This window comes from Penaeus vannamei, chromosome 18 (assembly GCF_042767895.1).
Source record: "Penaeus vannamei isolate JL-2024 chromosome 18, ASM4276789v1, whole genome shotgun sequence".
In the NCBI taxonomy this organism is placed as follows: Eukaryota; Metazoa; Arthropoda; class Malacostraca; order Decapoda; family Penaeidae; genus Penaeus; species Penaeus vannamei.
The window spans coordinates 40869097-40881596 of NC_091566.1; the positions used below are offsets into that span (position 1 = coordinate 40869097).

General features: G+C 39.3%; 2 protein-coding genes and 1 long non-coding RNA gene across 4 annotated transcripts in view; 2 read left to right on the forward strand and 1 right to left on the reverse strand.

Moving 5' to 3' along the window:
- Positions 1-1418, forward strand: part of LOC113828874 (epidermal differentiation-specific protein) — a 3915-nt gene extending 2497 nt beyond the window's left edge. Inside the window, exons 4-6 of the mRNA XM_027381930.2 lie at positions 60-244; positions 909-1097; positions 1341-1418. Of these exons, the coding sequence (XP_027237731.2) occupies positions 60-244; positions 909-1095 (372 nt within the window). The 3' untranslated portion in view covers positions 1096-1097; positions 1341-1418. The remainder of the gene's footprint in view (positions 1-59; positions 245-908; positions 1098-1340) is intronic.
- Positions 1419-3383: 1965 nt separating this feature from the next.
- Positions 3384-12500, forward strand: part of Gip (hydroxypyruvate isomerase-like protein Gip) — a 10642-nt gene continuing 1525 nt past the window's right edge. The window contains exons 1-5 of one of the 2 annotated variants that reach the window (XM_070133316.1): positions 3384-3521; positions 4788-4985; positions 7689-7800; positions 8133-8311; positions 8604-8723. In XM_070133316.1, coding sequence (XP_069989417.1) covers positions 4796-4985; positions 7689-7800; positions 8133-8311; positions 8604-8723 — 601 coding nt within the window. In that variant the 5' untranslated portion in view covers positions 3384-3521; positions 4788-4795. Of the gene's footprint in view, positions 3522-4065; positions 4260-4787; positions 4986-7688; positions 7801-8132; positions 8312-8603; positions 8724-12500 lie in introns of those variants that run through there. The other variant, XM_027381929.2, reaches the window with a different exon arrangement.
- Positions 9616-12500, reverse strand: part of LOC113828873 (uncharacterized) — a 9724-nt gene continuing 6839 nt past the window's right edge. Inside the window, exon 3 of the long non-coding RNA XR_003477849.2 lies at positions 9616-9814. This is a non-coding gene — a long non-coding RNA (uncharacterized lncRNA). The remainder of the gene's footprint in view (positions 9815-12500) is intronic.

The window sequence follows — 12500 nt, forward strand, 5'->3', positions numbered from 1 at the left end:
TACTCTAAGCTTCCTTTATAACTCCCCTTCCTCTCACTCCCTCTCCCTCCTCGCACCAGGTGTCCTCCGTCCGCTACGCCGGCGTGGAGGACATCACCTTCCCGACGCTGACGATGTACCACGACGCGAACCAGTGCGGGGCCGAGCTGCTGGTTCTGAGGGACATGGACGCCCTTCTCAGCGACTTCAACGACGACGCTTCCTCCTTCGTGGTCACCGGCAACTCCAGCTGGACGGTCTACCAGTAGGTTGTTTGCGGTGCTGGTGTGGTTGAAGGGGAGGGGGGGGAGGAGCATGAAGGGGAGGAGGAGGAGCAGGAGGGGAATTAGGAGGAGTAGCATGAAGGGAGGAGGAGGAACAAGAGGGGGAGGGGAATTAGGAGGAATAGCATGAAGGGAGGAGGAGGAACAAGAGGGGGAGGTGGAGGAGGAAAAGACGCATGAGGGGAGGTGGCTTAGGAGGAGCATGAAGGAGAGGAGGATCATGAAGAGTAGGAGGAGCATGAGGGGAAGCAGGAGGACGAGCATGATGATGATGATGAGAAGAGGAGGAGCAGGAGGGGGAGGGGAGGAGCAGGAGGAGGAGGAGAAGCATGAGAGCGAGTGGGAGGAGGAGGAGGAGCAGTTGTTGTTGATTTTGGTTTTGGTGTCGAAGTTAACGAGATGTTTGTCGTTCTACTATTGTTGCTATTGATGTTGAAGTTGATGTCGCTGTTTTTGTCATTGCCGTTGCTACTTATTCTAATTCTAACGTTTATATTGAAGCTGATGCTGTTTCTCCGATTTGTTGTTGTTACTGATGCTGTTGTTACTGATAGTACTGTTGATACAAATGTCGTCTCAGTTGATTGTCGTTCTTGTTGTTGTTGAACGCGCGTTCTGACCCCAACCCACCGCGTCCGATTCCAGTGACATTGGCTTCGGCGGCGGCAAAGCGTGTCTCGGCCCGAGCAGCAACGGAGGCTGGTACGGCATCTGGACTCCTGAGGAAATCGGGATGCCCAATGATCAGGTGTCGTCCGTGAGGAAGGGCTGCTTTGCGGACAAGGTCTTCACGTACGACCCCTCCTCCGCACGTGGGCAGGAAGGGCGCTGAAAGTAGGTATATCAAAGGGGGGTAAATGAGATAAGATTTTCTCACTCTTTTGTTTATCTATTTATTTGTTCGTTTGTTTGATAACCGATGGCTTGTTGGATATTGTTTACTCTGTTTTCCGTGAATTCTCAAAATGAATCTTAACGCCTGTAGAAAACATAATAAATAAAGTGTGACTAAAATCCCAAGACTAAAAATACGGAAGAATAACCGATAACTTTTTTCTCTCACTTTCCTTCAACCAGAATAGGTCGTGAAGCGTCGACGAAAACACGAGTAAACGACTATGATTTTTCACTCACAAAATAAATGATTGGCACTCAGTTGTCCCTTTTTTATTAACTCCTAAAGAAAGTCAATGTGTGTGTGTGTGTGTGTGTGTGTGTGTGTGTGTGTGTGTGTGTGTGTGTGTGTGTGTGTGTGTGTGTGTGTGTGTGTGTGTTTAAGAGAGAGAGAGAGAGAGATTGATTTCATTATATCTAATATATATATATATATATATATATATATATATATATATATATGTATATATATATATACAAAGAAGAACGTCTTTTATTTATAATCCAAAGAAGGAAGTTTTATTTTCTTCGTGTTGGTGCCCATGTGGCTGCCCTTGAACTGTTTCCAGCTTGTCTATATTTTCCATTTTAATTGTAAACTCTACACCACTGCATAACACTTCTTATGATGGTTGTAATGACCCTAACGTGTATTGGTATAGGCAGACTTCCCGGAAAATTACAACTTGGAAGTTTTTGAAGGACAACTTCATATGAGTAAGTTCTCAAAGTCCCTCTGGAGGTGTTGGCATGAGAGGTCGTCTATTACCTTTCTTAGTGTCGTCTACATATTCAGATTGATGGAAATTATTGATAAAAATAGTTAACAAAATCGGGGCTAAGACCAGTCCTTGGGGTACTCCGCTAGTTACTCGTCTCCATAAGAATGCTTTCCTCTAATTACTACCTTTCATGTAGGAAGTCTTTTGTCCACTCGAGGAGTTTGGAGTTTGCCGTTCACTCCAGCTCGTTCTAATTCCCATACCATCCTTCTGCATGACACCTCAAACTTCCCTATTTGTTTCTACCTCATCTGCCGTTAGTTCCACTGTGGGGTTTTAGTGTCCCCGAGATGGCCATTTTTATTATTATTATTATTATTATTATTATTATTATTATTATTTAAACCGAGATTCCCCTGTTCGGCAGCCCCAATTTTCTTTGTTAATTATTACGAGGATTGTCTTTATTTATCTATACTATTTTAGTTATCTTGATACCCTGTAGTAATTGTTACATTACTGTTAACAGATTAGTAACATTCGACTTTTTCTTCCAGTATTATCTCATTCGTTTGATTTTATTAGTATTTTTTTGTTACAATAATGTCAGCTGTCAGAATCAGCTGTTTTGGGCGGGCAAGTTTAGTTGATGATGAAACGGGAAATCGTGTGAATGTGTACTGAAAAGTAACACACTTGAGTATCCGGAGCTTTCATGAGTATTATAATTATGTTGCTCTGGCTCGTGCAAATCTGTAAGCAAGTGCAATAGGAATTATTATTTTTTGGCTAATTTCGTCATATTCTGTTAGTATCCTCTATGTTTTTTCTCTTAACTAACCGGATTTAGTCTATTTTTGAAGCTTTCTTATGGTATCTACTTTGATTTTATTTTATTTCTCTTGTTTTGTTTATAATTTGGCTCGATTTTAACCAATTTTCTTTATGCTGTCTGTGAGATATATGATAAAGTTGGTAATTTGTATCAACCCTTTTTATTCTATTTTATTTTGGTAATTCATTTCATGTCCACATAGTTGGTGGTAGATGAAGCAATATAATTTTCCATCGGCATACTATAGGGCCTTCTATGACTTCAAATTCTATAACAAAGATTAATTTCCTTATTATTTCTTCTTCCACTCAGTTTCCATTTATTCTATCTTTTCTCCAAATATTCTAGTCTTCCCTAATGCTACAGCGCCTATGGAGGGATCCAGTGTGGAACACCAACTAGATTTATTGGACATGAGGCAACAGTTTCGAAATCCTTCTGAATTTCGTCTTCAGGTCTGAGAAAGAGAGGGAGAAGAGGGAATATAAAGAGAGAGAGATGAGAGGTTAAGTGGTAAACATAGGACAGGAGAGAACAGGAAGGGAGCTTGTTGTCAGCCTCCCATTTCATGGGAGAGAGAGAGAGACGTCGACATAACTCAGATAAACCGAAGGCCGGAGGGAAATGGAAGGGAGAAGCACAGACTCGAAGTACTTTTTGTACAGGTTTAGCCAGGGTTGGAGAGAGAGGAGAACCCATGAGAACACCGAACGTCAGAGAGTAGAAGCGACCCTCGAAGGAAAAGGAATTGGAGACGAGGATCCTCGGAAAGGAGCTTCCTCTGAAGGAAGGCTAGGACGCCATCAAGTAGGACTTCGGTGAACTGGGAGTCAACATGCAACAACTCAAGTGTGTGTGTGTGTGTGTGTGTGTGTGTGTGTGTGTGTGTGTGTGTGTGTGTGTGTGTGTGTGTGTGTGTGTGTGTGTGTGTGTGTGTGTGTGTGTGTGTGTGTGTGTGTGTGTGTGTGTGTGTGTGTGTTTGTGTGTGTGTGTGTTTGTGTGTGTGTGTGTTTGAGTGCGCGCGCGTGTGTGTGTGTGTGTGTGTGTGTGTGTGTGTGTGTGCACGCGCGCGCGCGCGTTTGAGCGCACGCGTACATGTGCATGCGTGTGTGTATGGAACTTACGCACATGTTAATAGTATATTTTTGATATAGTGGCAGAAAAGAAATTAGGATTTATACAAATTCGTTATCTGAAAAGGGAGACTAATCCAGTTAATTAATTTCACCTGGAGACAGCCAGACGGAAAATTTAATGTGTAACTCCCGTCTCCCTAATAATTCTAAACCAATATACTGAGAGAAAGGCGAGAGCATAAGGTATAACAATAAAAATGGATTAGATATTCCTGTCTACCCCCAAGACTATGCATGTCTTTGGTCTACCCTTAAAACAACCATTTTCTCTCACAAACTCCACAACTGTGCAGTATCATTGAGAAGGCCACAGACGCAGATACTATATAACCATCCAGAAGATAACCAGCTGCCTTATCAGAAAATTGCCCAAATATTCTCCATTTGATACAAAGCTCCCATCAGCAAAGTAGGTCTTGGCAACTGTCATGTCAGTCATCATCATTTTTGGGATATTTCTGTTTCGTATTTCCAATTACTGATAGATTGATGAATTCAGGGACATTATTCCATGACAGAGGTGTTAGAAGGGATAAGAATGACATTTTAAAACGTTATAAAAAGCCCTTCATTGCGATGTCGTGTCAATATAGTCATGGTGGCGTTGGCCTTTGCTGAAGCGCCGGCAGCCCTGGGCGTTCATTTGGCAGCATTAATCATGAGACTATTTTCATATTATATTTTTGAATTGTCATTGCTATGTCATGACTCTTTGTTTAATTCATGAATTTAATGTCCCCTTTTACTGCTCGTTCTTGTAATACATGTACGTATGGAACTAGAATTTTACTGATTTGTGCTGCAACAGGTGGAAAGTGTATGTTGCAATTGCTGCATACTTGTATAGATATTGGAGAAACACACACAATTATACACATTCATATATGTATTATTTTTAAAGTTTATGCTAATGTAATGTCAGAGCCAAATTTTACAGGAATCGAGATGAAGGTTGCGGCAAATTTATCGTTCATGTTTGGAGAAGCAGGAGGCCTTCTGGCGAGGTACAAAGCGGCAAAAGAAGCAGGATTCCAGGCCGTAGAATGCGCCTTTCCCTACACTGTCCCTTCTGAGGAAGTGGCTTCAACCTTAAAAGAACTTGAGTTAAAGCAAGTTCTTATAAATTCAGACCCTGGTGAGTTTGTCTGCAATAATGCTCGCTAATTCTTTCCAGGGCATTTGTTACCAAGAGTGACACACCCTCCAGGGATGAAGTCCTAAAACCAGAATATTATGCGAACCCAAAAACCCAAACATAACCTTTTTTACTATCTATTATTCTGTAGACAGGGGGACAAAGCCTCCCCCTATACCCCCCTTTACTAGCACTTGATGCTAACTTATAGAAAATGGTCTATAAGACCTCTGGCTGTGCGAGGTTGTGGACTAAATCTCTGAGTGGTGTTATACAGCAGATATTTTTGTTATTTTGAAGTAAATGTGGCAGCAGCAGCTGTAATCTGTTCTTTATGACAATATTTTTTATGCTCATTAAGATGGTGTCCATTTTCCTCTATCTCTACATCTCTCTCAGTCTCTTTACAGTATAGACACAATTACCAAAGATTACATACCCATTTCCACATCACGAAATTTATTCAACAGTCTAAATTGCTTTGACTGGGTATGTCTGAAGAGATGTTTATTGGTAGGACTTACTCCCCAAAACCCTCTTGACAAACATTGTCCTTACCTTTCTACGTATAGCAAATAGAGCTTAAACTTGAGAACATTGTGTGGACAGGCTGCAAATGGCTCTCTCCATGAACTTTTCCTTTATTTATGGTTACTGTTCGTGTCTGCAGATTATTTCTTGTATCAACGACTGCATATTTTACAAGAATATAATCAATTAGCCCTAGCTTTGTGCATCCATATTGTGAAGATTAATCTAAAACCAAAAAAAAAGTCCTTAAAGAACACTGAAAACCAACATAAACTGTAGAAAACAGTCTGCAAAAAGTGAAGCTAGCCTACTTTTGCATATCAAAGATACACCTGCTCACTGTAGCCTTGATCATTCCAGCAAAGGAAAATAAGCTTCCATCATATATATTCTAGCATGAAAGAGCTTATGAACCTCCCTGGTAATATGACATCAAAATAGGAACCATTGCTAGCTCCAACTTCCAAAATATACATGGGGAATTTTTCTTGTTCTTCACCAAAGCAGTCATGGTCGAGAATCTCTCAGCATGAGGTGTCAGCAATTAGGGCAATTGCGCATTGGGTACCCAACAGAATGACTGTGACATTGAATATCATTCATTCACCATTAATTTTTGAGTTTCAACTTTTGTCAGGTGATCCAACACCCTGTGAGGTTGACTAGCCTATGGCAGATGGGTGCAATTCCAGGTTCAAGAATTACTTATTATATAAGGCCAAGATGGTGATTTGTTGCATATTGTTTGATACTGCTACTATAGTATTTTATAGTTATATTGTGTATATCTTGTGTCCTTTTATTTGATTCTCTTTGTTTCTTATGTATAATCAATTATGTTTGTTCTTTGTAGAAATGTGACTTAGAATGGAAGTACCTTTTAGTTTGTAGAAGACCTGAACCTGAAACCTAAAAATTCAAATGTAGGTTATTCATTTTCATTTTCTTTAGGGCATCTAGTAATTCTGGAGTTGAATCTCGGCCATTGTATTACTGAATGTTCTGTTATTTCTTCATGACAGTACTATCTATAGTTAGGGTAATTTTACAAGTCTGAACCTATATAGGTGTTTTAGTGTTGTATGTTTGGTTAGAATTCACGTGAGGCTACATCTAGTTTACTTTTATTTTATCTTGGCCATAGATCTTTTTTTTTATTTTTTTTAGATCTTTTGATTTTCTTTAGATTAGTTTCACAACTGTTTTGGTCCCTTGTGTATCTGTGATTCAAGAATTATCGCAAATGCAAGGAGAAACTAGCAATACAACAATAAGCCTCCAAACATAAACATGCTTGTATAGTGTGAAAACGGAAGTAGCAATTTTCCGTAAACCACTCCTAGAGCATGCTGAAACTTCCATGACTCGTGAGCTGGTCCAGAGAAACACTGAGCACTACAGAGGGAAGTTCTGCACACTGCTGTCACTCCCCAGAATTGGAGCAGGAGAGATTTTTTTGCCTGTCTATATAGGGTTAATATTATTGTATTAGTGAAATTTGAGGTTTCAGATTCACCTGTTAAATTGGTAAGTACTACATATTGATTTGCTTGCCTGTACCTTATATCTTTGAAGTTCCTGCTGGTTTCCTTTTTCTGGAGATGTTTTGGGATGTGGATCTTCAGGCACTGTTTCTCATGGTCTTCTGTTTGATTGGGAATCGTCCATATTGTTTTTGCCAGGGTTTCCTCTGGATCTGGATTGAGCTGTGTTCATTAAATCATTTGTACATTGTACATTGCAATAAAAAATCTACAAGTTCTGATAGATGTTTACTGTGGAGACTGATCTGAATCGAGTGTGCTTAGATACTGGCAGTGAACCTCAAATCTTCATTGTGTTTGCAGATTCTGTGTTTAGTGTAAGTGAGAACCCTCTTTTCCACAATTTACTTCATGTATATGTGGAATTCTCTAGTTTTTTTTTTTTTTTTTTTTTTTTTTTTTTTGCCCAGCATATCTGTTAACCTTTTTTTTTAGTGTTGCAAAATTGTCTTGGCTTTACTTTAAATTATTACATGTGTTTAAATCCTTTTTGAATTATAGTATAGTAGTAACCATAAGCTCTGCAAATCATATAACCAGCAGTCAGTCTACACAAATCTTCTTACCTAACCAGTTTTTAATCTTTTAAAAACATTCAGTAATCTTTGATACTGTGGAACAATTCCAGGAAACCTGCAGGCTGGAGAGCTTGGGTTTGCAGCTTTGCCGGGAAAAGAGATTAACTTCAGGGAATCCCTTGAACGATCAATACAGTATGCGAAGGCACTTGGCTGTGGCAAGTACGATTAACTTATTCTTTTAAATGCAACATCATTTCTATTATTGCTTACATAGATGTTTTTAGTTGGGGTATCTAACTTTTTAAAAGTTGAACATAAAAATATTTTGTTAGTTATCAAAATTCTTGTGACTGAGAGTAAATATTGAGAGAGAAAATTACATTGCACTGTTGCTTCTAAATCATAGTTCTGAGAAGACTGTTGCACAGATATAACTTTTAATACCAATTTGAAGCACCAACAAATTTATACAAAGTGATATTTTTGTTCCTTTTTACTTGCTTGTTTGGATACAGGAAAGGGGTTATTATATTATTGATCTATTGGAACAGGTTGCACATAATGTCTGGACGCAGGAGCAAAGATCATGATGAGAGAACGCACTTGGCTACCTTGGAAGCGAATTTAAATCACGCTGTAAGCCGGCTTTCTGCAGAGAATATTATTGGCTTAATTGAACCATTGAACCCTGTCTCTACACCTGGCTATTTTCTCAATAGTTTTGAGACTGGTAAGAATTCATTACATTGTAACAGTAAAGTGTTTACATTTAAACCTTATGAATTTTATGCAGACATCAGGTTCATAGTGTGTAGTTCTGGCATATTTCTACTGCTATTTTGTGAAATAAGATTAAACTAAAAACTAATAATCCTGCTACTCTCTCAAAATTTCTTTCCTCAGTATAGCAATGGGAAAAGAAAATGAAGAAATAAGACAATAAACAAATATGTCTGCATTTAGTAACTTTTTATAAAAACATGTCTAGATATGATGAATACAAAAGGTCTTCTTTTCTGTAGCCCAGTCCTTGATAGAGAAGATCAACTCGCCCCATCTGAGGCTGCAGCTAGACATATTTCACATGCAGATGATATGTGGCAATGTCACAAACAACATCAAGAAGTTAATGCCAATTGTGGGTGAGTAAAGGGTTTTGAATAAACATGGAATGCATGTGTGTGAACATGTGCATGGCACCCATACCCATGTAGACAACCTTAAACAAGATATATATGTGATATTTAAGCTTAGTTGCGATGTCTTTTAAAATCCCTTGGCTGTGCTAAGAATGTTTCTCTTTTTTAGAGTAGTGTAAAAAAAAATGTCCTGTAACATTATCTTCATCCAGATGGTTTGCTTGGAGGAAGAACACTGCTGGAAAGTTCAAAACATTATCAGTTTACAGCCATGGGCATAGCCATTCTTTTACATCTTCAATAACCCTGCTCTAAATCCAGCATAACTTCCCATGGTATAAATTTAAATATTATGAAGGCAAAATGAATTTGTCTATGTATACTGCAGCACACTATAACTTCATGTGTTGTATATGTTCAGGGTTTGGTTGAAGTTTCATCCTTAGTAATTTGGGTGGTATTGTATGCTGGGTAATTTTTCTCATTCACTGATAAATATATTAGAAAATGAACATGTGGAATGACTTTTAATACTATCTTCTTGTATGATTATTGAGGCATTGAGGTACTTGATAAACTTTGAGATTTTTTTTTTTCATATTCATCAGAAATTCATATAACTCTTCCCTAGGATCCAAAATGTCCTGTTATGTCACTAGATAATTTCTTCACAGGCACACATGTGGCATGAAAAAGAAATTAATTATCTTGATATATTTGAGGTTAATTATGGCAATCATATATTTAATAATACTTCCAGATTAACACATAGATACAACTTGTTTACATCTTTCATATGCAGAGGAGTGAAGGGTGGAAATCATACACATAATACAACTCCAGTAATAAAATGTATTTAACATTACATTTCATATATTATCCATTGTCAGTGTAACAAATCCTCTTTGATTAAATATGAAACAATTAGTAAACATAATATCCAACTATGAATAAAATGAACAAATACTTGAATGAGCAGCACTTGCTACAGCTCCTTGTCCTCTCTGCCAGGTCAGCTGTCTACTGTTTGCCTTACCTGGCATATACCTGCATACGCCAGCATTGCCATACGTAGCCTTAATGAATGTCAGTGGCTGCAAAGATAAACAATCATCAATAATACAGTAATATGATTATGTGATATATGAATGGTGATTATGGCAATGTATGTTGTTATTCTGTATAACTGTATAATAAGTTCATTGACAGAAAAGTCATACAGGAAGGCAGATAGCTTAACAGGCTCTCTTCTCAGTAATTACCACTTGTACACTATTTAGGATGAAGATCAATATTGCAATATTCTATGACATGCCATCTGCATTACACCATACAAAGATAGAGTGCAGTATTCCAAACACTCTCCTTATCAAGATTTTTATCCTAGCGCCTACAGTTAATGCTGACATGTGATGTGTATCACTGGAGTTATTGCATCAGGTCATTTAGTATTGGAGAAGTAAGTAATAATGACACACAATGAAATATATGTACCAGACATCAAAGGTCATATGGTATTGTATTGTAGTGGGAGGGTTTTTTAAAGTTCTGTTAGAATTAAAATGTCATATTTCAATGGTTATATGTTATATGATAGTATAGTAGTAGAAAGAGGGGGTAAATGGGGTAGGAAAGGTTAAGGACAAAGGGTGGTTCAATCAAATGAAGGATATTTATGCGTCTGAGGAAGGAGAACACGTTATCAATAGAAAAGGTGGGGGATTCTGTGAGGGTGTGTGACAGGTTGGGGGGTCAGGGAAGAATGGATGTGTGAGAGAAAGTAAAAGTATGGGCTTCGGTAAAGCAGGGGCAGGATAGTAGATGTGGGATAGAAAGGAGGACATTGCATGTAGGGCATAGAGGTAGGTTAGAGGAGTGTGACATGAGGTATGAGTGTGTGAGTCAGGTGTGGCCTATTCGTAAACGGGCCAGGGCAGTTGCCCTACAGCTGTTCTGATGGTATGGAGCTGACTAAGGAGAGATTGAAGGTGTTCAGACATGACCAGAAAGATTGCCAACAGTTGTAGAGATAAGTTTTGAAGTGGGGGTAGTAGTTGGTGGCTGGGATGTATGAAGAGCGGGGTTGTTGAGGGCAAGGCAGCATATTGTGCCAAGTCATCTGCTTTTTCATAGCCATGAATCCCAACATGGCTGGGTATACAGCAAAAATTCATTGCTTTCTGTCATGTAGACAGATAGCATAGTTGGTCCTGTACCTTATGGGTTATAGGGTTGATAGGGTGTATGGATTGTATGAGTGATATTGAGTTGCATGAGTCAGTGGAGATGGTGAAGGATGAGGAAGAGATGGAAGACATACGTTGTAGAGCAAAGAGGATAGCATATTGTTTTGTTGTAAGGACGCTCGATTCAGGTGGAAGAGGAAAGCTATATGTGTGAGAGGGAAAAGACTACAGCAAAACCAGCACCTGAGGTGGGTTTAGAGCTGTCAGTAGAGACATTAGTTGAGTACTGGAGGAGTGATCAAAGATATGTGCAAGAAAATGTGTGAGGAGGATAGAAGAGAGAATGTTTGACTTTGGTAGATCAGGGAAAATAGAGGAGCAATTACAAGAGGTAGGTATTAGCCAGGAAAGGAAAGTTTGGGTAGAAAGAGGAAGAGTTCGGAGATGAGGAAAAGATGAACGGGAAAGTAGAGCATCCATACGAACAGGGAAAGGGTCAGGTAAACATGGAGAGGAAGAGAATTTATGAAGGAGGGATTGAGGGACAGTTAGCTTGGAGAGAGAAAACTGATGAAAGCGAGCATAGCTTCTTAGAGACAGAAGAGCGTGACGTCCAGAGAGGGATGGTAGTCCTGATTCACTTTATAGGCTCTCAACTGGAGAGGATCGGATGGCCAAGCGGAGACCGCAGTGGTGTATTGGGTTAGGTTGAGAGAGAAGAGAGACAAAGGCAGAAGGGTATATATGGCAGCTATAATCAAGGGTGGAGAGGATTAGGGTAATGTGGAGATGAAGGAGTGCTGTGCGGTCTAAACCCCAGGATAGGTGAGAGAGGGTTTGTTGGAGTCGAAGGCGATGGAAGGCTTTTTCTTTAATGAAGAGGATATGATCTTGCCAAGATAGCTTGGAGTCAACTTATCACCAAGAAACTTGCCGGAAGATTGGAACTGGATAGGGGTAACATATAGGAGTGGAGGTTGGGAGCCTATATGTGAACAAGAGAATAGAATGGAGAAGGTTTCAGAGATAGAGAATTGAAAGCCGTGATTGGTAGCCCAAGAAGAGGTTGATATAATTGACGACTGGATAAGTTCATGGAGAACTTGTATGGAAAGGCCAGAGGCAAAGATGGCTAGATCATCTACATGTATTGATGATTGGATTCTTGATGGTAAAGCTAAAACTAATCTGTTTACAGCTATGAGGAACAATGTGATGCTTAGTACACTGCCTTGTGGGACACCTTCGAATTGAGGAAAAGAGGGGGAAGTAGAATGGTTAATGGTTAAAAAGCAGAAATAAATGTGCTAGACATCTAAGGTCACATAAGACAAAAAAGTATATTAAAGGAGGGGTGAAGGGTGATAGATGCTGTGCGTCAACCATCTAGAGTGATCTTGAGAGGTTAAAGATGTGTAAAGAAGTTGTTGTGTAACTGGGCTATGGTGGCTTTAGGTAAGGGAATTACACAAGTGTTTCACATGTGTATCCAGGAGGGAGTGGAAATGATAGGGGGGATGGATGGAGGGAGAATGTATGTATAGTTGGAGTTGAGGGGGGTGGGTTGTTTTGGGAGGGAGTAGGAGGAAGGAGT